We start from the raw sequence: 27,013 nt of genomic DNA on the forward strand, positions 1-27,013 counted from the left end.
ACTAATAATAATCCATAATAAATATGCAGCAGATAAACTTTCATATTCTGGGGCTCCAATGCATGCAAATGTCTTATTCAGATATCTATTGTGTATATTCTGCAAACCTGTGTGACAGTGGGGTCACTAGGACAAGTAAGGGAATCACTTCACTAAAAGCGAGATCCAGAACTGAAGAGGGCTGCCAGTTTTACATCAATATCTTTTCTATTCTACATTTAAGCTCTCCAAAAAATATGGCTCGGTGTTCAGCATTCAGCTGGGAATGAAGAAAATGGTCGTTCTGACAGGATATGAGACTGTGAAGGAAGCTCTTGTGAACCATGGTGATACGTTTGGAGACAGGGCCAGAGTTCCACTGTTTGATCAAATATATAAAGGACTTGGTAACTATGTGTTTCTTTTCCTGCTATTTTTCAGTATATAATTACAGACTTTGAATTACAGTGTTTACAGTATAAACATACATTTTACCAACAGTGCATTAGTAATAATTATTGTATCTTCTATGAATACATCTACACATAACCTAATGGGTGTACTGTAAATGTAAAACTTAGGTCTCATATCTAGAAACATGTATTCTATTTGCAGTGTATGCAAATGGGATAAACATTATTATCTAGGGAAGGAATTACATGAGAAATGTATTTAGACAGGGCATATGCCTCATCAAATATTATGTATTTTATCTGCAGTGTATTCAGGGAAGAAATAGGGCGATACTTGGCACATCCTTATAAAAATCAATTCATAATTTTAAAACATACCAAACCCCCTTCAATTTAAGATAATGCAAACATTCATAATTTATATACTGTGAGAAAACCATTTATGCCTCTTTGTGTTATGTGACCTTCAAAATAATCATAAAATAAAATAACTCCTAGAAGTTCATAAGAAATTCCAAAATATGATCAAGAAAACCCTACCTATTTGATAGTAGTTAGTTGGATTTTAAACCATTTAGAATCTTGTTCAGGAATTCCAATTAAATTGAAGAACACTAATATATACGTCACAAAACCCCTCACTGTCAACATTCACATAAAACCTTATTTTATGTGCCTAAATAGTGCTTTGAATATCATTTGGGGGTGGAGGGGGGGGGGAGATTTGAATGTAAAAGCTCATGTGAAACCCCTTTAACATGTAGTTTTACCCATACTAGCAAGAGACATTCTGGGAGGGGCAGTTAGGGCAGGGAATGTATTTATGTGCATATTTTTAGTTGTTGAAAGTACATGCAAAAATGCTATATGTGCTTGAGAGCAGGTACAACTTTGTGTATAGATATGAATGTACAGATAGGGATAACCCACACATTTTCTAAGTAGACTTAAGTGCCTAAGTCTGCTGTGAAAATATATGTTAAAATATGTGGGTACATAGTACTTGCAGACTTTAGTCCTATGCGGGCTGTTATAAAATTACCCTCAAAATGTTTAGAGCCCCAGAATACATGACATCCACTTAGTAAAACCCATACCAAAATTTTCCCCAAGCGTTTAACAGAAATCTTGAATTTCCCAACTTACTATTATGGCAATATTAATTCGGAGGAACCACAGAAAGCAGCAAAGTGAAAAAAAGATTTAAAAATGTCTTGCAGACAGTCAGTTAGGAAAATGGATGCTCAATTTATGAGCGTCCGATTTCCTAACCAGAGCACAGGCATTTCGCCTGGGCACCCGATGCTGAGGAGGCACTAGGGACACACAATTTCCCATAGCACCTCTCTTTTAATGCAGCAACTCATTTGCCTACTGCATTGTGCGCGCAGGAAAGATGGATGGTCGTGTATTAGGAAAGCAGGCACTCAATCTTAAGCACCTATTTTTCCCACGCGGATATTGTATCAGCCTAGTTTCCTTTGATTTGTAATACTTCCTGGGCATATAATCAGAATGGTGGAATGCAAATATAAATCAAGCAATGAGGAAGCATAGGAGGGGGAGGAGGAAGATAACCATAGCAACTTGTAGTGCATGCCTTTTTGTGTCTCAGTACTGTCAGTCTGCTGACACTGCTCCTGATCTGATTGCCAGAGAGTAGTGAAGGCAGAGGAAAATCAGCTTTTTAAACACGGATAAGTGGATATTCAGTGCCACTTAGCTGGATAAGTGATGACTTAAGTTGAGATGGCTGAATAACTGGCTCTATTCAGTGGTTGACACTTGGCTGGATAAGCACTTATTCAGCTAAATAATGATGGGAAATCAACGTATCTGAGATGAGTTAGTTATCCAGTTAACTTAGGGGGGTCATTTATCAAAGGCTAATTGCATGCGATATAGCCGTATCGTGCGCAATAAGCCTCTATCACATGCGAAAAAGACCTTTTCGCATGCGACAGAATGCAAATTAGGGGAAGGGGAGGAGTCAGGGCGGGGAGGGGAAGAGTTGGGGCAGAGTCAGCGGTGGCTTTGCTGCCGACAACAATGTTACTAACTTTCAGGCTGATTCAGTAAAGTCTGCGGGAAAGCGGGCGAACGTCCGCTCTCCCGGCGCGCGCACAGGCCACTCGCCTGTGCGCGCAATATACTATTCAAATGAGGCCCGCCAGTAGAAACGGGCAAAAGGAGGCGCTAGGGACACTAGCGCATCCCTAGCGCCTCCTTTTTGACAGGAGTGGCATATTGAGGGCGCTATTAGGTTCGGTGGGTTGGACGCGCATTTTCCGCCCCTTACTGAATAAGGGGTAAGGGGAAACGCGCATCCAATGACAGGTTAACAGTGCGCTCCGTTGGAGTGCACTGTATCGGCCTGATTATTGTTGGCAGTAGCGCGCCAAATAGCACCACCTTTCACGGTGGTGCTATTTGGTGCGAAAGCCAGCAGCTTGCGCACCACTGTGGTACAAAGGCTCTGGGCTTTCGCAGGCCCAACCCCCCCTTCGCCCCCCGCTCCCCGTTTTCACAGGATTCATCATTCTGCGAGGAATGATGAATTCTGGCCTTAGCCGGATAAATGCTAATATTTGGACTTACTCACTTAAGGTAACTGGATAAGTTAGACCTCAATAGCAGGTCTAAAGTTATTCGAATAGACTTCTTCTGCTAACTAGTGATTTCTTCAGTGATAATCTGCAGCATGTTTTGCTGCAGAATATCCTTTGTAAGATAGCTCTATACATGTTATCTGGCTAACTTAGGCCCAGTTTCATCATTTTGCTATAAATTTCGCATGAATAGTGCCCCCGATAAAAAAAAAAGGGACATGGTGATAGTAATTTTCAAGATACCGCAATGCATGCTATTTTACTGCAACTTGTTATGTTCACATCACAAGCTGAGAAGTATCCAGATAGGCATTTTAAAACTAGCATGCATCCCTACCATGACCAGTTTCACCAGTTTGTCCACCAGTTTGCCCAGCATAGAGTTAACACCTCAAGGCCCCCCCCTGGTTCAATAGCCTGCACTCCACCCAGTTTACCCAGACCCCTCAAACATTTCTGCAATGCCTGGAACTGGTTGCATTTAGACTTACACATCATCAATAGCAGAAGTAAAGTTACGCAGAGAAGACCCTGGCAATGCCTGGGCACATAAGTATTTATGCGCAGTTGCGCACTATCTCTTGGCTCTGCCCCAAAATGACCCACATCTCGCCCAGACCATGCCCCATTTTGAATCTGAGAGAGATGTGTGCGCTAACGGAGATATGCACACATCTGGGCAGCTTTTAAAATATGGCAGGTGCTCATGAACCCTACATTTATTTTATTTATTTATTTAAAGGCTTTTATATACCGGAGTTCATGCACTAGTGCATACCACTTCGGTTTACACGGAACAAGGAACAGAAAATTACATCAAACAGATTGAACAATTAAACAAATATACAATTACATCCAACAATTGGGTATAAATAACATGGCTAACTTAGTAGGAACTTAGAGTTAGAGGTGAAGGAGAGAAATAGTACCAAGTGGTAATAGAACAATGTTAATAGCTAAATAATAAATATAAATAGTAAATACAAGTTCTTATAATAAATACAGGTGTTTACAGATTACAGTCTTCAAGAAAAGTTTACGTCTACAGAATAGGGTTAAGTAAATAAGAACTGGCGGTTATTTCTATAGGAGTGAAGACTTCAAAAACTAAGGTTACATCTGGATTAAGAGGTATTGGTGTAGCATGTTCAAATATTTAATGATTTGGAATTGTGAGACCAAGGATAAAATTAGGAGTTGTTTGATATGATTATAAAAGCGAGAATGATTCAAGTTCTGGGATGTGGTTCTGAGCTAGACCTTTAAGTGTAGGCTTTTGTAAAGAGCCAGGTCTTGAGTTTCTTTTTGAATGTTCGAGTACACGTTTCGAGGCGAATGTCCGTGGGGAGGGCATTCCAATGAAGGGGGCTGGCAGTCGAGAATGCACGTTTCTTGAGTGAGGACTTGGCTGAAGGTACGTGTAAGGTGCCTAAGTATCTGTTTCTGATTGGTCGTGAAGACTCGTGTAGGCGAAGTGGAAGGCTTAGATCTAGCGACGTTTGTGAATGGATGTTCTTGTGTGTTATAGTTAGCACTTTGAAAATGATTCTGGATCTGATGGGGAGCCAGTGTAAGTGTTTTAGTATGGGTGTTATGTGTTCACTTCTGCTGGTGTTAGTAAGAATCCTTGCGGCGGAGTTCTGCAACATTTGTAGAGGTTTTGTGGTTATGGTTGGAAGGTCTATAAGCAGAGAGTTGCAGTAATCGATTTTGGAAAATAGTATTGTTTGGAGGACTGTTCTGAAGTCCTGAAAATGCAGGAGAGGTTTCAGCTTTTTCAGAATATGTAGTTTATAATAGCATTCTTTCGTTGTGTTCTTGACAAATTCTTTGAGGTTCAGCCTTTTGTCTAAGGTGACCCCAAGGTCTCTTACATGTGCACATCTCGCAATTTTGGTTTTTAAAATATATCTTTAATAGTTTGGGGATTTTTTTTTTTTTTACTTTCCTTGCCAATTAAAGTCATTCTAAACAATTGGAAGGATAGTTCCTTCCTAAAGATAAATAGTTGATAGAATATAGTATATTTGGTGTATAAATCTGATGCTGCCACTCCTTGTGACCTTATGCAAATCACTTCTCCCTCCATTGCCTCAGGTACAAACTTAGGCCTGGATTTATCAAAAGGCACTAAATATTGCATGCAGTAGGAAAAGGGGTGTGTTTTATGGTAATAGGTAGTTTATTGCAATTTGTAATACATTTTGGAATTGTATTTCCTGCATGCACCACTGGATGGACCATTTTTAGTAGTTTGGAAGTTTCTGGAAAGCCAGCCTAGCTATGAGAGAGAGAGAGCCTAGCCATAGCATGTGCACACTAGATAGGTATTTATATCTCTATGGGAGGTCCACCTAGTAACTCGAGGTGAGGTTTAGCTAGTAGTGTAGGGGTTAGGGACCACTTTGATATTCAAAGTGAGATCTATGAACAGAACAGTGCTCTCTTGTGAAGATTTGATGACCTTCGGAGTGAGGAAACTCACCCAAAGATGAGATTTGTGCAATGTTCTCTCAACCTAGCCTGATGGACTCTCTACCTGGGTAACATTATGGCTAGGCTCTCACTCTGTCTCTCTTACTCTTTCTTTCTCTCTCTCACACATATGAAAACAGTGTAATTAAAGCTGTGAGCCCAGCCTGCCCCTAACATCTCATCTTTTTCAGATTTGCATCACACCATGCGTTATGGTGCTATCGCATGTGTTAACGGGTTTTCGCATGCGTTAAATGCGCTTAACGTATGTGAAAACGCCATAACGCGATTTGATAAATGACCCCCTTAAGTTGTGAGCCTTTTAGGGATAGGGAAATACCTACAGTTCCTGAATGTAATCTGCTTTTCAGTGCCTGAAAGGCAGAATATAAATAAATAAATGAAAAATATAATAGATTTCAAAAATTCCAAGGAATCTGGAGACTTGTAGCTTATATACCACAAGTGCTGTCATTGTAACTTTTCGTTGTATCATTAGATAAACAATGCTATAAAATATGGTAATAGTATCCTCCCAGATGATTTAATGTTATATTCGCTATATGGAAATAGCAAATACAAATTATTATGACTACATTAAAAATATATGGATGCCAATATCCAGAAAGCTGAAGAGTGGACAAGTTATCTGTTAAAGTTAGCCAGAAAACTTGTCAAAGATATTAAACACAAGAAATGTCATGCTGGTTCAGACCAGGCCTGTCACAATCTTCCTAGGTGATATGCAACATCATTCTTAAAACAAAGTTAAAATAGACAAATACATCAATATCATAGCAAATGTAATTCATACTTGTCCCTATTCTCTATACAATTGTTATAAATCACCAATCATCAAGAAACTTTTTAAAGCATTTAACAATACATTATGATACATTAATAAATATAATGGTCCATATTGAGCAAGCTAGGGAATAGGAAAGTTTTTCGGTTAAAGTTACCCAGGTAAAATTGCTAAGATATAAGGATGTGCTAAGATATAGGGATGTGCATTCGTCACATCCATTTTGGTGGCTACACACATACAGGTCAATACAGTAAGGTGCGGCTGCGGTTACCCCGCTCCTAACCCGCTTTCTACTCACTTTCCGGCCGCGTTAGCCCTTCCTGCGAAACACAAGACCCTTTAACCGATTCTTACCATCTCTTTAAATCCCCGGGTAACCCCTTCCGCACGCAGCATGTATATTAGATGTAAACGATCGAATTAGCTATTCCCTCCCATACAGTAACGCGTGCCCCGACTATCGCTATTTTACCCTGCCATTTTGCCGCATGTTTAACTTGCTAACTTACCGCCTACCCTTACCCCTGCATTAGAGGCAGGGGTAATGGTAGACGGCAAACTTTCCCCCAAAAGGAAACCTAAAAACCTAAAATCCCCTCCTCCCCTCCTCCCGAAGCGACTCGACATTTACTTTTTGTTGCTTTCTTACTTTTTGTTGCTTTCAGCCCCTTCCCTTCTCTGCCGTCCTCCGGAGGGGGCAGCCGGCGGCGAAAGTGGCTCGCAGCGGTCCCCCCCCCCCCTGCACAGGTCCCAGTTTTCCTGGCTCGGCCCTCATCTGCTTAAGGAAAATTGTGAAGTCAGGTGAGAGCCCACTGTTCTGTGCCCTCTCCAGTCACGGGGTGAGCGGAGCGAAGCGAAGCGTACTTTCATTGGCATGAGCGCCCGTCAATTTGGGCGCACGTGACGTCACGGCGTGTGTCACGCCCGCCCATCTATGTGCTTTCATTGGCTGGAGCGCCCATAAATTTGGGCGCACATGGACGGGCGCGCGTGACATCATGGCATGCGTCACGCACGCCCGTCTATGTGCTTTCATTGGCTGGAGCGCCCAAATTGACGGGCGCTCAGGCCAATGAAAGTACGCTTCACTTCGCTCTGCTCGTGCCGTGACTGGAGAGGGCACAGAACAGTGGGCTCTCACCTGACTTCACAATTTTCCTTAAGCAGATGAGGGCCGAGCCAGGAGAACTGGGACCTGCGCGGGGGGGGGGGGGGGGAACCGCTGCGAGCCACTTTCGCCACCGGCTGCCCCCTCCAGAGGACGGCAGAGAAGGGAAGGGGCTGAAAGCAAAAAAAGTAAGAAAGCAACAAAAAGTTAATGTCAAGTCGCTTCGGGAGGAGGGGAGGTGGGGATTTTAGGTTTTTAGGTTTCCTTTTGGGGGAAAGTTTGCCGTCTACCATTACCCCTGCCTCTAACGCAGGGGTAAGGGTAGGCGGTAAGTTAGCAAGTTAATTTATTCCCCAGTAAGTTAGCAAGTTAATTTATTCCCCAGTTACTTGTTCCAAGTTTATCTCCCTGTTTGATGTAACCACATTCTTACATGCATGTTAATGTTATAATGTAAACCGAATTGATATGTAACTTTGCTACATGAATTTCGGTATATAAAAATGTTTAAAAAAATGTTAAATAAATAATAAATAAGTTGGCACATGTCGAGCCGCTTCGGGAGGAGGGGATTTTAGGTTTTTAGGTTTTTATGGGTTAAAGTTGGGATCCACTTCCTGGTGCCTGTCATTTCAAATGACATTTGAAATGACAGGTACCAGCGCACCCAGGATACTGTATAGGCGCTGTATTAAGTGCCTATACAGTAAAATGGGTTGCGCGGGCCTAACGCTTCACAAACGCTTCTTGGACGCGGCTTGCATTTGCAAGCTATTTAAATACAGTATAGAGCGGTAGGTGAGCAGGACTGTGTGTGCGGCAAACGCGGGTGCACCCAGCACTAACGCAGCTCTTCCTACCGCTCCTTACTGTATCGGCCTGATAGCTTGCCGACTTTCTAGTACATGCAGGAAACAAAGCCTATGCGTGCATTTTTAATAATGAGATACATGCATACTATCCATTTTCCCGCATGTACTAGAAAGTTAGCAAGATTCGTGTATACTCGCAGAAACAGATGCAACTGATGCACATCCCTACTAAGATATTCAAAGGAATATAACTAGATTCATGTTCTACTGAATATACGTGTATAGAGTCAAAGTTACCCAGATAGAATTATCTGGACAACTTTAGGACAGCGCTTCAGAATGATCTGACTTACCCACATAACTTTTTCTGGATAGTGCTGAATAGCAGCATCAACCAGCTGTAGTGAAATTCCAACCCAGGAATGCCCCCATCACTGCCTCTTATTTATCTGGGTAGTTTTTACTGACTTACCTAGCTAATAATTATCTGCTGCGATGGACAGGAAAGTGCAAACCTGAAGTTTGTCTAGCTAAGTCCTGAGCTTAACTGGATAAACTCCTTTGAATATCGACCTCAATAGTATTCTTACCGCACATTAATTGTAAACTAAACTTTGACATGGTCTTCCATCAAACAAGCTGCTATTCTTTCTCCCTTTTCTTTGAAACAGACAATACATTTTATCAAACTTTGGCAAGACAAAAGTCTTTCTTGCATCATTTTATTTGCAATGTTTGTAAAATGTGACTTCAAAGCTGGTCTTCTATGGAAATTATATAATTTCTTTATATGTGTTAGGTATTATTTTCTCTTATGGTGAGAACTGGAAAGCGATGAGAAGGTTCTCCATAACAACCTTACGAGATTTTGGCATGGGAAAGAGAACCATAGAAGATAAAATTATTGAGGAATGTGGTTCCCTAATACAGCATTATGAATCATTCAATGGCAAGTATCTCAAATCATTTCCTGTTGTGCAATGCAATGGGTGGTGATGTCGAGTATTGCAGACATAAGCTTCTCATGAATTCATATTTTACTGATAATACTATAAGTAGAAAGAGTGAAAAAGTTGAATGCTCATGGCTAAATGAAGTGATAGTCAAAAAAAAGCCCACATAAAATGGCAAAAGATAGTTTGCCAGGCAGTTCAAATAGAAATAAATGTAGTAAATAAAGAGCATACCTATCAACACTGTTTAGATTCTAATTGTCCAATCTATGTCAATCTTAAAAATTGTAGTATAAAACACACTTTTTATATTCTCTTATGCTCAGGCTCACAGAATATGCTGACTAAAATGCTGGTAAGTTATGCTTCTGGTGTTGCTATCAAAGCATTGTTAGAAGCCACCAGGAGCACTATAGACATACTACTATCCCGGTATCTGAAATTGATTTGGTAAGGCGTCAGGGGGATGGGAGAATTGCCAAGAGACATGAAGCCAATTGACTACTATCTGATACTGCTCATTCACATTGGCAAGAATGATGTTGACAGGTACCACACAGCTCATGGCTAAATACCAAAGCAAATACCTTAACCATAAGAAAATGAATAGCTTTTCTATTTTGTTACTTCATGGAATTGTCAAATTTTCCAACCATCTCACAGCCAGGTAGTCCTGCACAATTTATTATTTGGAACATAAATTGGGTCCATCTTTTTAAACAGAACTCCTGAATCCATTTGATCTTTTTACTACAGCCATCTGCTGCTCTTAGATTTGTCCTTTTATATCATAAATAGTTTTCTTCAGGCAACTCAGTTTAGAAACATAGAAACATGGAGCATGTTTGCAGATAAAGATTGTACAGCTCATCTTTACAGTCCCTTCCTCTCCCTCAGAGATCCTCTGTGCTTTTCTTGAATTCTGATACTGTCCTGGTCTCCACCATCTCTACAGTGAGGCTATTCCATGCATCCACCTGTTTTTTGTAAAGAAATATTTTCTTATATTGCTCCTGAATCTACCCCCTTTTACCCTCATCACATGGCCCCTCATTCTAGAGCTTATTTTCCAATGGAAAAGACCTGCCTCCTGTTCATTTATTCCCTTGAAGCATTTAAATGTCTCTATCATATTTCCCCCCCCCCCCCCATTCCTCCACAGTATACATGTATAGCTTAGGTCTGTCCCCATATGCTTTTTAATCAAGTCCACTAACCGTTTTAGTAACTGCCTTCTGGACCGACTCTATTCAGATTATATCGTTTTGAAGATGTGGTTTACAGGATTGCATACAATACTCCAATTGAGGTCACACCAAAGACTTAAAAAGAAGCAATATCACGGTTTATCACCTCCTTTTCCCTTCTGGCTAATCCACTCTCTATGCACCCAAGCATCCTTATGGATTTTGCAGTTGGCAGTTTCTCCACAATTTCATGAATCTTGGCACCCAGCAGACAGTACACTTCCTGAGACAACATGTCTGGTCAGCAGATAAATGCCTCCTCAGAAGTGAGTCATCAGCCACCACTACCCTCCACTTCATAGGTGCAGTGGTTTTTGAGCCTGCAGCTTTGGGGTTTACAAGTTTCATTTCCTCCTCATCCAGGGATGGTTTCTTCTCCTCCACTTCCAGGACTGCATAACAGTTCTTTAGCTCAAGGGAGATTGGAGTCGGGGTGTATAGTTTGGTGGCTGTAGTAATCTCGGTCCAACCCTCATTTAGTGATCCAATTTCACTTTCCCCTCTACTTGATTTCTCCACCTTTGGTGCCTCAATAAGCATTTCATCAATGTAGTACTCATTCTTCCGGATGCTACTTTGCCTTGCCACCTTAGTGAGCCTGATTTTCAAAGCTGTTTACATGCATAAAACCTGTTTTTATGCATGCAAATAGCTGTTATAATATAGACTGGGTTCAATGAGCATGAAAGTATGCACATAACCCAGTTTTGTGCGTACTTTTACGTGGTTTGGAAGGGGGCAGAATTGATACTTGCATGCATACTTTTTAGTATGCTTATAATTATGTATGCAAGGGTTATGCCCTCTGAAAGGCAGATGTTACATTATATGAAATTTTCTGTGTGCCTGCCAGGCTAATTACCCATGAATTTTTAAAGCAAGCTTGTGTGCATAAGTTTGCTTTAAAAATTCATTCAGGGTGAAGTCTGCACATAAAAGGTATGCACAGATTTAACCTGAATGCACAGTTATAAAATTGCCCTCAAATGTACTATGAACTATTATGTTTCATGCAATATTTTGTGCTCTTCTCCACAATCTACTCTTGTTCTTTAATATTTTTTAGGAAATCCATTTAATACTGCGGTGATCATGAATGCTTCTGTCGCAAATATTATTGTAGCCATATTACTTGGACATCGTTATGACTATGAGGATCCAACATTCTTGAGACTTGTGAACCTTATCAGTGAAACCCTTAGACTACAGGGATCACCCATAGCTACAGTAATGCTGTTTTATTTATAACATTTATTTCACACCTTATATTCAATGTTGCATGAAAACAAACTGATTTAGACTGTGCATATTAGTTATTTATTTATTATTTATTTATTTGGAACTTTTATATACCGACATTCATTTACAAAATTACATATCACATCGGTTTACATCGAAACATGAATCGCATGAAAGAATGCATTACATCGAACAAGGGAAGCAAGAACTGGGATGCATTACATCAAACAGGGATACAAGAACTGGGATCATCATTGCAGGATAATGTCACGCTCTTCCTGCGAGCAAGAAACTGAGAAACGCACAGTATCACATTTCCTGGAAGTACATAACTGGGGAACTGATCAACTTTACTAGAATAACAAGAAGAGAGGGACAGAACATGTGAAATTAGGTAGGAATGGACAAATATGTAAATTACTGAAGAGGAGGGGACAGAACAAGTGAAACTGGTGAGGATTGGACAAATATGTAAGTAAAAAGAGAGGTGGAATAGGTGGAGATAAAGGGCAGAGGATGAAAGCAGGTTTAATAACAAGCAGCCACGCGCATGTTATATAATCTAGGGTCGGCGCGCGCAAGGGGGTGCACAATTGTGCAACTTGCGCGCGCCGAGCTGCGCAGCCTTCCTCCATTCCTTCCGAGGCTGCTCCGAAATCGGAACAGCCTCAGAGGGAACTTTCCGTCCGCCCCCCCCCCCACCTTCCCCTCCTTTCCCCTACCTAACCCAACCCACCCCTCAGTCCTGTCTAAAACCCCCCTAACCTCTGGGCAGACGTAGTTTGCACGCGCCGGCCGAGTGCCAGCGCACGATCCCCAGGCCTAGAGGCCCTACGGAAGCCCTGGCTTCGCCCCTGCCCTGGACTGCCCACACGCCGCCCCTATTTTCAAGTCCCGGGCATACATGTGTCCCGGGGCTTTGCACGTGTCGTCGGGCCTATGCAAATTAGGCTCGGCGCGCGTAGGGCTTTTAAAATCTGGGCCTATGTGTCATGACCTCCTTTTCAGGCCTCGGATTGGGTGAGTTGACCAATAAGAATGTATGTTCCTGCAGCAGTGAAATCTCTTGCTATTTTAGCTGAAAAAACAAAAATAAGAGTACTGTTGTAGCGCATTAAGAACATAAGAACATAAGAAAATGCCATACTGGGTCAGACCAAGGGTCCATCAAGCCCAGAATCCTGTTTCCAACAGTGGCCAATCCAGGCCATAAGAACCTGGCAAGTACCCAAAAACTAAGTCTATTCCATGTAACCATTGCTAATGGCAGTGGCTATTCTCTAAGTGAACTTAATAGCAGGTAATGGACTTCTCCTCCAAGAACTTATCCAATCCTTTTTTAAACACAGCTATACTAACTGCACTAACCAGGAGGCCCCCCCAAGCTGGCCAAAAGTTTCCTGGGAGTCCAGCGGGGTTCCGGGAGCGATTTCATGCCGCGAATCGTTTTCGTACGGAAAATGGCGCCGGCAGGAGATCGAGTGCAGGAGGTCGTTCAGCGGCGGTCCGGAACCCCTGCTGAACGACCTCCTGCAGTTGACTCCCAGGAAACTTTTGGCCAGCTTGGGGGGGCCTCCTGACCCCCACAAGACTTGCCAAAAGTTCAGCGGGGGTCCGGAACGACCTCCTCCGTCGAATCGTTTTTGTCTATGGCCGCCGCCATTTTGCGGCGGCCATTTTGAAAAATGGCGCCGGCTGAAGACAACACGATTCTATTGAGGGGACCGTTCCGGACCGCCGCCGTTCTGGACCACCGCCGGATCCCCAGGTAATTTAAAGCATTTGGGGGGGGGGTTCGGGAGGGTGGGGGATTTAATTTAAAGGGTTGGGGTGGGTTTTAGGGGGGGTTTAGTGTGCCGGCTCACGATTTTAACGATTTTTCACGATAGTTTACACACCCAAACGGCAACAATACGATTCCCTCCCCCTCCCAGCCGAAATCGATCGTTAAGACGATCGAGGACACGATTCACATCTCTAATGCTGATACAGGTTTTGGTATCATTAGAAAAAAGACAAACTTTTCCTGACAACCCCTCCATTATGTTGCTCACAAAAATGTTGAAAAGAACTGGTCCAAGGACTGATCCCTAAGGAGCACTGTTAGTAACAACTACCATTCAGACTGATTCTAACCCAGTCTAACCCAGATTCTAACTCTAGGATCCATACCAAGGGTACACAATTTAAGTCTTCTATGTGGAACCGTGTCAAAGTCCTTGCTGAAATCCAAGTGCATTACATCTAGAGCTCTCCCTTGATCCAACTCTCTGGTCATCCAATCAAAGAAATCAATTGAATTCCAAAAATTGCACTATTCTCTGTTTTAGTAACAATTCCATTAGTTTGCTCACGACAGAGGTCAGACTAACCGGCCTGTAGTTTCCAGCCTCCTCCTTACTTACACTTTTAAGAATAGGAATCACATCCACCCTTTTCCAGTCCTCTGGAACTACTCCAGACTCTAAAGAAGCATTGAAAAGGTCAGTCAGTGGAGCTGCCAGGACATAATAAAGTTCCCTTAATACCGTTGGATATATCCCTTCTGGCTCCATCACCTTATCTACTTTAAGTTTAATTAGCTCTTCATGAACACACTGTTGTGAAAATCAATTGAGGTTTACCTCACTTCCAATCTTATTTATATTTGTTTTATGTGGTCCTGTTCCAGGCCCTTCCACAGTGAACACCAAACTGAAATATTTGTTAAGCAATTTTGCTTTTTCCTCATCATCCTCTACATAAGAACATAAGAACATAAGAAATTGCCATGCTGGGACAGACCAAGGGTCCATCAAGCCCAGCATCCTGTTTCCAACAGAGGCCAAAAACCAGGCCACAAGAACCTGGCAATTACCCAAACACTAAGAAGAACCCATGCTACTGATGCAATTAATAGCAGTGGCTATTCCCTAAGTATAATTGATTAATAGCCATTAATGGACTTCTCCTCCAAGAACTTATCCAAACCTTTTTTGAACCCAGCTACACTAACTGCACTAACTACCTTCTCTGGCAACAAATTCCAGAGCTTTATTGTGCGTTGAGTAAAAAAGAATTTTCCCCGATTAGTCTTAAATGTGTTACTTGCTAACTTCATGGAATGCCCCCTAGTCCTTCTATTATTCGAAAGTGTAAATAACCGAGTCACATCTACTCGTTCAAGACCTCTCATGATCTTAAAGACCTCTATCAGATCCCCCCTCAGCCGTCTCTTCTCCAAGCTGAACAGCCCTAACCTCTTCAGCCTTTCCTCATAGGGGAGCTGTTCCATCCCCTTTATCATTTTGGTTGCCCTTCTCTGTACCTTCTCCATCGCAACTATATCTTTTTTGAGATGCGGCGACCAGAATTGTATACAGTATTCAAGGTAGGGATGTGAATCGTTTTAGGACGATTAAAATTATCGTCCGATAATTTTAATATCGTCTTAAACCGTTATGGAACACAATACAATAGAGATTCTAACGATTTATCGTTATAAATCGTTAGAATCGTGAGCCGGCACACTAAAACCCCCTAAAACCCACCCCCGACCCTTTAAATTAAATCCCCCACCCTCCCGAACCCCCCCCCAAATGAGTTAAATAACCTGCGGGTCCAGCGGCGGTCCGGAACGGCAGCGGTCCGGAACGGGCTCCTGCTCCTGAATCTTGTTGTCTTCAGCCGGCGCCATTTTCCAAAATGGCGCCGAAAAATGGCGGCGGCCATAGACGAACACGATTGGACGGCAGGAGGTCCTTCCGGACTCCCGCTGGACTTTTGGCAAGTCTCGTGGGGGTCAGGAGGCCCCCCACAAGCTGGCCAAAAGTTCCTGGAGGTCCAGCGGGGGTCAGGGAGCGATTTCCCGCCGCGAATCGTTTTCGTACAGAAAATGGCGCCGGCAGGAGATCGACTGCAGGAGGTTGTTCAGCGAGGCGCCGGAACCCTCGCTGAACGACCTCCTGCAGTCGATCTCCTGCCGGCGCCATTTTCCGTACGAAAACGATTCGCGGCGGGAAATCGCTCCCTGACCCCCGCTGGACCTCCAGGAACTTTTGGCCAGCTTGTGGGGGGCCTCCTGACCCCCACGAGACTTGCCAAAAGTCCAGCGGGGGTCCGGAAGGACCTCCTGCCGTCCAATCGTGTTCGTCTATGGCCACCGCCATTTTTCGGCGCCATTTTGGAAAATGGCGCCGGCTGAAGACAACAAGATTCAGGAGCAGGAGCCCGTTCCGAACCGCTGCCGTTCCGGACCGCCGCTGGACCCGCAGGTTATTTAACTCATTTGGGGGGGGGGTTCGGGAGGGTGGGGGATTTAATTTAAAGGGTCGGGGGTGGGTTTTAGGGGGTTTTAATGTGCCGGTTTTGCGATTTTTAGATTTTTAGATTTTTCACGATTTTTCACGATTTTTCACGATATTTTACCCCCCCAAACGGCAACAATACGATTCCCTCCCCCTCCCAGCCGAAATCGATCGTTAAGACGATCGAGGACACGATTCACATCCCTAATTCAAGGTGCGGTCTCACCATGGAGCGATACAGAGGCATTATGACATTTTCCGTTCTATTAACCATTCCCTTCCTAATAATTCCTAACATTCTATTTGCTTTTTTGACTGCTGCAGCACACTGAGCCAACAATTTTAAAGTATTATCCACTATGATGCCTAGATCTTTTTCCTGGGTGGTAGCTCCTAATATGGAACCTAACATTGTGTAACTACAGCAAGGGTTATTTTTACCTATGTGCAACACCTTGCACTTGTCCACATTAAATTTCATCTGCCATTTGGATGCCCAATCTTCCAGTCTTGCAAGGTCCTCCTGTAATGTATCACAGTCTGCCTGTGATTTAACTACTCTGAATAATTTTGTATCATCCGCAAATTTGATAACCTCACTCGTCGTATTCCTTTCCATATCATTTATATATATATTGAAAAGCACCGGTCCCAAGACAGATCCCTGAGGTACTCCACTGTTTACCCTTTTCCACTGAGAATATTGACCATTTAATCCTACTCTCTGTTTCCTGTCTTTTAACCAGTTTGTAATCCACGAAAGGACATCGCCTCCTATCCCATGACTTTTTAGTTTTCGTAGAAGCCTCTCATGAGGGACTTTGTCAAACGCCTTCTGAAAATCCAAATACACTACATCTACCGGTTCACCTTTATCCACATGTTTATTAACCCCTTCAAAAAAATGAAGCAGATTTGTTAGGCAAGACTTCCCTTGGGTAAATCCATGTTGACTGTGTCCCATTAAATCATGTCTTTCTATATGCTCTACAATTTTGATCTTGAGAATAGTTTCCACTATTTTTCCCGGCACTGAAGTCAGGCTCACTGGTCTATAATTACCCGGATCGCCCCTGAAGCCTTTTTTAAATATTGGGGTTACATTGGCCACCCTCCAGTCTTCAGGTACAATGGATGATTTTAATGATAGGTTACAAATTTTAACTTATAGATCAGAAATTTCATTTTTGAGTTCCTTCAGAACCCTAGGATGGATACCATCCGGTCCAGGTGATTTGCTACTCTTTAGTTTGTCAATCTGGCCTACTACATCTTCCAGGTTCACAGTGATTTCGTTCATTTCGTCTGAGTCATCACCCCTGAAAACCATCTCTGGAACTGGTATCTCCCCAACATCCTCATTAGTAAACACGGAGGCAAAGAATTAATTTAGTCTTTCTGCAATGGCCTTATCTTCCCTAAGAGCCCCTTTAACCCCTCTGTCATCTAATGGTCCAACCGACTCCCTCACAGGTTTCTTGCTTTGGAAATATTTTAAAAAGTTTTTATTATGAGTTTTTGCCTCTATGGCCAACTTCATTTCAAATTCTCTCTTCGCCTGTGTTATCAATGTTTTACACTTACCTTGACAATGCTTATGTTTTATCCTATTTTCTTCAGATGGATCCTTCTTCCAATTTTTGAAGGACTTTTTTTGGCTAAAATAGCCTCTTTCACCTCACCTTTTAACCATGACGGTAATCGTTTTGCCTTCCTTCCACCTTTCTTAATGCGCGAAATACATATGGACTGCGCCTCTAGGATTGTATTTTTAAACAATGTCCAAGCCTGTTGAACACTTTTAACCTTTGCAGCTGCACCTTTCAGTTTTTTCTAACTATTTTCCTCATCTTATCAAAGTTTCCCTTTTTAAAATTTAGTGTTAGAGCTGCAGATTTACTTATTGTCCCCCTTCCAGTTATTAGTTTAAATTTGATCATGTTATGATCACTGTTGCCAAGTGGCCCCACCACCGTTACTTCTTTCACCAAATCTTGCGTTCCACTAAGAATTAAATCTAAAATAGCTCCCTCTCTTGTAGGTTCCTGAACCAATTGCTCCATGAAGCAGTCATTTATTACATCCAGGAACTTTATGTCTCTAGCAAGTCCTGATGTTACATTTACCCAGTCAATATTGGGGTAATTGAAATCTCCCATTATTATTGCACTGCCAAATTGGTTTGCTTCCCTGATTTCTCTTAGCATTTCATCATCTGTCTGACCATTTTGTCCAGGTGGACGGTAGTATACTCCAATCACTATACTCTTACCCAACACACATGGGATTTCTACCCATATAGATTCTACTGAGCATTTACTCTTTTGTATGATCTTTATCCTGTTGGACTCTATACCCTCCCGGACATAAAGTGCCACACCCCCACCAAGTTGATCCTCCCTATCATTGCAATATAATTTGTACCCTGATATAGCACTCTCCCATTGGTTATCCTCCTTCCACCAAGTCTCTGTGATGCCAATTATGTCAATCTCATCATTTGCTGCTAAACACTCTAACTCTCCCATCTTACTTCTTAGACTTCTGGCATTGGTATACAGACATTTCAAAGTGTGGTTTTTGCTTGTTTTAACAACCTGCTTTTCAGTTGTTTGGGATAATTCGGTAATCATTAGCTTTGGTGATTTTTTACATATAGGCATATGAACTATGTTTGCTTTTGATGGAACCTCTCTGTTGGGATGCCCTAACTCTCCTGTTTCATTAGTATCCTTCAAGGATACATTTCTCCGAACAATGCACTGCTGAGTGACTGTCGGCTTTCCCCCTTGTTCTAGTTTAAAAGCTGCTCTATCTCCTTTTTGAAAGTTAGTGCCAGCAGCTTGGTTCCACTCTGGTTAAGGTGGAGCCCGTCCTTTCGGAAAGTCCTTTCGGAAAGTCTCCCCTTTCACTAGACGCCAACGGTATTCACTAGATGCCAACGTAAACACCCCACTCTAGGGGTGAACCCGTTTCAGGGAGTCCTTCCCTGCACAAAGGAAAGGGAACTCTCTCCTGGGCCAGCCTGTCTTTCCCCTATGAAAACCACAGGGACCAGACTACCTTCACTCTGCCAGCCTGTCTTGCCCCTATCAGCTTTCTGCCACTCTTCTTTGCTGCCATACACCAGATGACTCACTTAACTCCTTGTGGTGTTCTTGCCACTCTCATGGTTCCTCAGTGTGTTGGTGCTAGTCTATCTGCTTGCTATGTTCCCCCTTCATTGTGCTGTTGGATGTCAATGCCACTTGTCTTGCCGCTTAGCCTGTTGTGCTGCCTTCGATGGTTCATGCATCTGCTATCGGTGCTCTATTTTCAAGCTGAGGTGTGTTTTTGACATTCTCACTGCTGCTTTGTGCCTCTGTTAAAGCACTTTTGCCACTTCTGGAACCCCTTTGCACCTTTACAGTGCCTTAGGCTATTCATGCCATTTTGGTGCTACTTTGCCACAGTCTAAGTACCTTGGAGCTCTTTTGTTGTTGTGATGATTGCTCCCCAGAAGTTTCATGAAAATTGATAAGAAAACCCCAATTCTGTAGCCAAAAATAGGCTGGAAATCCTTCCCCCATTGACTTTAATGGGAACTGGGAAACATATTGACAGATCGACAACTTATGGAATTCTCCATACTTCCGTATAAAACGGAATCGACCCTCCACGAAAACGTATCACGAATGCAACGGAAATGTTTTGGCTGCACATCCCTACTGAATACCATCTCTGGACCACTTCCATTCTGTTCTTACCATTTTTGAGATACAGTGTCCAGAACTGAATTCAATACTTCAGGTATCCTTACCAATGACCTGTATGGGGCATTAACACCTCTTGTTTTTCCTGCTGATTATGCCCTTCTCTATGCATCTCAGCATCTCTCTGGCCTTAGCCATTGACTTGTCACTTTACTTTGCTGCCTTCGATTCATCTGATACTATCACCCCTAAGTCTCTCTCAAAGTCCATGCACATCAGTTGTTTGCCCCCTATCATATACACCTCCTTTGGGTTGCATGACTCTGCACTTCTTGGCATTGAATCTCAGCTGCCAAACCTTTGATCACTCCTTGAGTTTTTTTTAAGTCACTTCTCATTTTCTTTACTCCTTCAGGTGTGTCCACTAAATTGAAGATCTTAGTGTCATCTACAAAAAGACAAATTTTACCTTCTAATCCTGCTGCAATTTCACTCATAAAGATATTGAATAGAACCATTCAGGACCGATCCTTGAGGAGCTCCACTTATCTAATGTCTATCAGTCAGCCAGTTTGTAATCCATCACACCACCTTGAAAACTACTCCTAGGCTTCTCATTTTACTCATGAGCCTCTTATATGTGGCTGTATCAAAAGCCTTGGTGAAATCCAAGTAAACCACATTGATTTTCCTTGATCTAATTCTTTAGTCACCCAATCAAAAAGATCTATCAGATTTATTTAATAGGATTTTGTTGTGACAAAACCATGTTGCCTTGGATCGTGTAAATAGTTCATTATCTTTTCCTTCAGCAGTCTCTATTAATTTTCCCACAACCGAAGTAAGGCTAACAGGCATTTAATTTCCAGCCCCTTCCCTTAAATGGGAACATAACCATCCTTCTCCAATTTTGTGGCAACACTCCAGTCTCCAAGGATTTATTGAACAGGTCCTTCATCAGACCTGCCAGCACTTCTCTGAGTTCCCATAGTATCCTTGGATGTAGCTCATCTGGCCCCATGTCCCTCTCCACCTTCAGTTTTACTAGTTCCATCCAAGGGGTATATCTAGCTCTCATTCACATTCTTGCCAATGAGCATAAATCCTCCTCCAATGTCTTCTTCTTCAGGGAACACCAAACTGATGTATTTGTTTAATATTTTTGCTTTTTCTTCATCTTTCTCCACATCTTGCTCCTTGTCATCTTTCAATCTTACAATACCACCTTTTGCCCTCCTCCTTTCTCTGATATATTGCACAAATGAAAGGGATATAATTTGGCATGGGGAAGAGAAACAATGATTGATTGCTATATTTTTATGTACTTTGTTTGTATTTCATGATTATGAATGTTAAATTGTAAACTACCAAGAAATGGTGATTGGAGGTCTAGAAATCAAATAAATAAATATATAAATATCTGAAAATTGCTTTGCCACTATGATTTGCCTCTTTGGAAATCCTTTCTTCTACTTGTGCTTTCGCTTTCCTGATTTTTTTCTCCTCTTCTTTAGCTTCACCAGATAATCTTCCCTGTGTTACTTGTTTCAGTTCCTTTTTTTCGGATCTTTTTTGCCTTTATTTTATTGACCACCTCCCTGTTGAATATATTAGCTTCCTTTTCCTCTTTTATTTGTGTTTTTTACATAAAGATTTGTTGCCTTTATTATAGCACCTTTCAATTTGGTCTCCTGTTGTTCCATTCACCCATCTCCTCCCAGCCTTCTAGCTCCTCCTCAAGGTATGTTGCCATTTGACCAAAGTCTGTATTTTTGAAATTCAGGACTTTGGTCTTCATGTGACTTTTCTCCTTTTGGACATTATATCAAACCATACCATCTGATGATCACTGGTACTCAAGTGGGCACCCACTCAGACCTTAGAAATACTGAGGTCCATATTCAAAACCCATTTGGATAACTTAATAGTTATCCATCTAAATGACTTACCTGGCTATGTTCAACCTGTGTCTGGATAAATTCTAGATGGCGGCTAGAATTTAGCCAGATACGTTAGGGGAGGTTCAGGGGCATAACTGGGCGGAGTTGAGTTAGCCGGTTAGGTTAATTTAGCAGATAACTTAGCCGGCTAAGTCTGGTTGAGGAAAAAAGCTGTTCTAAAGTGAGGCAGCTATAGTTATCCAGCTAACTACTTAATATAACTGGCTATATTCAATTGTTCGGCTATACTATTGAATATACATCCAAAGTTAGCTGGATAAGTTTATCTGGCTAACTTTGTTATCCGTACTGTGTCTGAATATAGACCACATTATTTTTATTTGTGAATAACAAGTCCAATATCACTCCTCTCTTTATTAATTGGTGTCTGATTGCTTGACAAACTCAAAATCCTGGCACGACGAGGTATGAATAGTGTATTATTTAAAACCTTATATCATGTCAAATGACATGAGACAAATGTAACCTCAGGGCTAGTAGTCCCGGATTGAAGATCCCAAAGGCTACACCTCAAACTTGCTTGATAGTATATTATTTTAATCTCCAGGATTCCCAGGTGGGAAAGATAAATTTCAAAGACCTGTGCATTGCAAATGTTTAAGTCCCAGATCACAGTTCTTGTATATAGCAGGGATGAATACAGCATTGATGAGCATTCATGTCACTAAACAGTAAGAAGCACACTAGAAGGTGACTTGGTGTCCAACATTAATTTTACTGAATTAATGTGAAATGATGAAAATAGTCTTTATAGCTGTACCTTCCTTTAGAGCTGTTACAAGTAATGTTTATAATAAATTTGTTCCAACTCACGAAAAATGTCCAATAAATTCCTCTAAAATATTATTTTTTATATATTTTTTACAAGGCTGAATAGCCTCTAAATTAATGACATACACTTGATACTATGAATTTATTCAAAGAATTTTTAAAGGGGGAAGTGGAATGTTTCATAAAACTCTCAATGCATTACTGGCTTGTAATGCGATGATTACTTTTTAATCATGAACTTTCCACCTCCGACCTTAAGAGTCTTTTTTTGTGTGAATGAAATGTGCGCTGTGAATTTTAAGATCATATATGATAATTTGTTAGAGTGTGAGATTATCTTATTTATATTCAAAAATACTCTTCTGTTTAATGTCCATGCCACCAATGCAATACCGACTTGTAACCTGTACAATTTATAATCCACCCGACAAGGCCTTGTTTCTGACCGTGACAGGTCTTTCCTCAGGGGATGTCCACTGTATTAATGTACCACGACAGCCGGCTCCTCCCCAGCACTGTCTAAAAGGCTGCAACACTGGGGAGGGTTCCCTTTCCTTTCAGCAGGAAATGGCTCTGTAGAATGGGTTGGCCCCTAGAGTGGAGCACGGGCCTTCAAAGCGTGGCAATGTGCAGGAGGTCTCACTGTGAACAGTGGTTCAACAAGGGTCAACAGGTACTAAGAGATAGGCTGGCCAGCTACCCCAGGGAGAGCTTCCTCTCCTTTGAGCAGGGAAGGCCTCCCCACAATGGGTTGGCCCCTAGAGTGGAGCACGAGCCTTCAAAGAGTGGCAAAGTGCAGGAGGGTGCCATGTGAACAGTGGTTCAACATGGGTCAACAGGTAGTAAGAGCAAGGCTGTCTGGCTACCTCAGGGAGATTTCCCTTTCATTTGAGCAGGGATGGGCTCCCCGCAATGGGTTGGCCCCTAGAGTGGAGCACGAGTCTTCAAAGTGTGGCAATGTGCAGGAGGGTGCCATGTGAACAGCAGTTCAACATGGGTCAAGAGATACTAAGAGATAGGCCGGCCGACTACCCCAGGGAAAGTTCCCTTTCCTTTGAACAGGGAAGGGCTCCCCACAATGGGTTGGCCCCTAGAGTGGAGCACGAGCCTTCAAAGCATGGCGATGTGGAGCAGGGTGCCTTGTGTACAGCAGTTAAACATGGGTCAACAGGTACTAAGAGATAGGCTGGCTGGCTACCCTGGGGAGATTTCCCTTTCCTTTGAGCAGGAAAGAGCTCCCTGCAATCGATTGGTCCCTAGAGTGGAGCACGGGCCTTCAAAGCGTGGCGACGTGGAGGAGGTCTCACTGTGAACAGCGGTTCAACATGGTTGAACAGGTACTAAGAGATAGGCCGGCCACCCCGGGGAGAGTTTCCTTTCCTTTGAGCAAGGAAGGGCTCCCTGCAATGAGTTGGCCCCTAGAGTGGAGCACGAGCCTTCAAAGAGTGGCGAAGTGGAGCAGGGTGTCATGTGAACAGCGGTTCAACATTGGTCAACAGGTACTAAGAGATAGGTAGGCTACCCCGGGGAGAGTTCCCTTTCCTTTGAGCAGGGAAGGGCTCCACGAAATGGGTTGGCCCCTAGAGTGGAGCATGAGCCTTCCAAGCATGGTGATGTGCAGGAGGGTGCCATGTGAACCGCGGTTCAAATGGGTCAACAGGTACTAAGAGATAGGTAGGCTACCCCGGGGAGAGTTTCCTTTCCTTTGAGCAGGGAAGGGTTCCCCGCAATGGATTGGCCCCTAGAGTGGAGCATGAGCCTTCAAAGCATGGAGATGTGGAGCAGGGTGCCATGTGAACAGCGATTCAACATGGGTCAACAGGTACTAAGAGATAGGCCAGCCAGCTAACCTGGGGAGAGTTCCCTTTACTTTGAGCAGGGAAGGGCTCCCCGCAATGGGTTGGCCCCTGTAGTGGAGCACAGCCTTCAAAGCATGGCGATGTGCATGAGGGTGCCATGTGAACAGCAGTTCAATATGAGTCAACAGGAACTAAGACATAGGCCAGCTACCCCGGGGAGAGTTCCCTTTCCTTTGAGCAGGAAAGAGCTCCTGGTCGGACAGGCACAGCATTAGAGGTAAAACCCTTGTAGAGACATAAAGCCTGGATGGAGAGGCAGAGCATTAGAGGTCAAGCCCTTTTAGGGAGCTAAGGCCTGGATGGACAGGCACAGAATTTGAGGATAGAGGTCAAGCCCCTGTAGGGTCATAAGGCCTGGACTGACAGGCACAGCATTCGAGGATAGAGGTCAAGCCCTCGTAGGGACTTAAGGCCTGGATGGAAAGGCACAGCATTCGAGGATACACAGGCACAGCATTCGAGGATAGAGGTCAAGCCCTCGTAGGGACATAAGGCCTGGATGGACAGGCACAGCATTTGAGGATAGAGGTCAAGCCCTCGTAGGGACACCAGTTTTCTATAGTACTAGAAACATTACTGTTGGCACCTAAGAAAGATTTCAGCAACATGTCCCATATTATGAAGGTCATGAAAATTATTGAGCTTATGAAATATGCAATTTCAAAATATCTTAAGTCACCTTTTTATGTTCTTACATTCCAAATGTGGACAGACAGGCAGCACAGCGTTAGAGGTCAACCCCTTTTATGGACATAAGACCTGGACAGAGTGGCATAGCATTAGAAGTCAGCCCTTTTATGGACATAAAGCCTAGATTGACAGGCACAGCATTCAAGGATAGAGGTCAAACCTTTGTAGGGGTATAAGGCCTGGATGGACAGGCACAGCATTCAAGGATAGAGGTCAAACCTTTGTAGGGACATAAGACCTGGACAGAGGCACAGCATTAGAGGTCAAGCCCTTTTAGGGACATAAGGCCTATACGGACAGGCACAGCATTCGAGGATAGAGTTCAAGCCCTCGTAGGGACACAATGCCTGGACGGACTGGCATAGCATTCGAGGATAGAGGTCATGCCCTTGTAGGGACATAAGGCCTGGACGGACAGGCACAGCATTTGAGGATAGAGGTCAAGCCCTCATAGAGACACAAGGCATGGATGGATTGGCACAGCATTCGAGGATAGAGGTCAAGCCCTTGTAGGGACATAAGGCCTGGACGGACAGGCACAGCATTCGAGGATAGAGGTCAAACCTTTATAGGGACATAAGGCCTGGACGGACAGGCACAGCATTAGAGGTCAAGCCCTTTTAGGGACATAAGACCTGGACAGGCACAGCATTAGAGTTCAAGCCCTTTTAGGGACATAAGGCCTATATGGACAGGTACAGCATTCGAGGATAGAGTTCAAGCCCTCGTAGGGACACAATGCCTATACGAACTGGCACAGCATTCGAGGATAGAGGTCAAGCCCTTGTAGGGACATAAGGCCTGGATGGACAGGCACAGTATTCGAGGATAGAGGTCAAGCCCTCATAGAGACACAAGGCCTGGATGGACAGGCACAGCATTAGAGGTCAAGCCCTTTTAAGGACATAAGGCCTGGACAGACAGGCAAAGCATTTGAGGATAAAAGTCAAACCCTTGTAGGGACATAAGGCCTGGACGGACAGGCACAGCATTAGAGGTCAAGCCCTTTTAAAGACATAAGGCCTGGATGGACAGACACAGCATTCGAGGATAGAGGTCAAGCCCTCGTAGGGACACCAGTTTTCTATTGTACTAGAAACATTACTGTTGGCACCTAAGAAAGATTTCGGGAACATGGCCCATATTATGAAGGTCATGAAAACTATTGAGCATATGAAATATGCAAGCTCCAAACATCTGGTCAGCTTTTTATGTTCTTACAATGTTGCAAAACAGGAAAAGAATATTCTAGAAAGAAGTGATGCACAAATATTCCTCTTGTTACATATCTTTTTTCACTTGACAGATAATATTCGCTAGTATGCTAGATGCTTTAATTCAAATGTTGTTTCTCATAATTTGTTTTTGCAAATTAATATTTCCAAGTTTCATATCTTTGTTTCTCATAATTTGTTGTTTCTCATAATTTGTTTCCCATAATTTGTTGTTTCTCATAATTTGATTTTGTAAATTAATATTTCCAAGTTTCATATTCTTGTTCTCTGTAAGACACATATGTTATGTCACCCCAAAGTTATATGTAAACCAAAGTGATTAGTAACATTGTTACCAGAACCTTGGTATATAAAAAATGTTAAATAAATAAATAAATAAATAAATAAATAAATAAATACATGAAACTGAAATTAGAAATACTAGAATTAAACTCAGATAGGCACAGCATTTGAGGTCAGGCTCTTGTAGGGACGTATGTCCTGGACAGTGGACAAACAGGCTCAGCGTTTCAGGTCAGTCCCTTGTGGGGAAGTTCAGCATGGACAGTGGACGGACAGGCATGGTGAATAAAACGGAAAATGTCATAATGCCTCTGTATCGCTCCATGGTGAGACCGCACCTTGAATACTGTGTACAATTCTGGTTGCCGCATCTCAAAAAAGATATAATTGCGATGGAGTAGGTACAGAGAAGGGCTACCAAAATGATAAGGGGAATGGAACAGCTCCCCTATGAGGAAAGACTAAAGAGGTTAGAACTTTTCAGCTTGGAGAAGAGACGGCTGAGGGGCAATATGATACAGGTGTTTGAAATCATGAGAGGTCTAGAATGGGTAGATGTGAATCAGTTTTTTATTCTTTCAGATAATAGAAAGA

At 42.8% G+C, this 27,013-nt stretch overlaps 1 protein-coding gene across 2 annotated transcripts in view; it reads left to right on the forward strand.

The window, feature by feature from the left end:
* LOC115088124 (cytochrome P450 2K6-like) overlaps positions 1–27,013 on the forward strand; it is a 110,470-nt gene that overhangs the window by 18,097 nt on the left and 65,360 nt on the right. Inside the window, exons 2-4 of one of the 2 annotated variants that reach the window (XM_029596097.1) lie at positions 224–386; positions 9,004–9,153; positions 11,471–11,631. In XM_029596097.1, the coding sequence (XP_029451957.1) occupies positions 224–386; positions 9,004–9,153; positions 11,471–11,631 (474 nt within the window). The remainder of the gene's footprint in view (positions 1–223; positions 387–9,003; positions 9,154–11,470; positions 11,632–27,013) is intronic. The other variant, XM_029596098.1, reaches the window with a different exon arrangement.

This window comes from Rhinatrema bivittatum, chromosome 3 (assembly GCF_901001135.1).
Source record: "Rhinatrema bivittatum chromosome 3, aRhiBiv1.1, whole genome shotgun sequence".
Lineage (NCBI taxonomy): Eukaryota > Metazoa > Chordata > Amphibia > Gymnophiona > Rhinatrematidae > Rhinatrema > Rhinatrema bivittatum.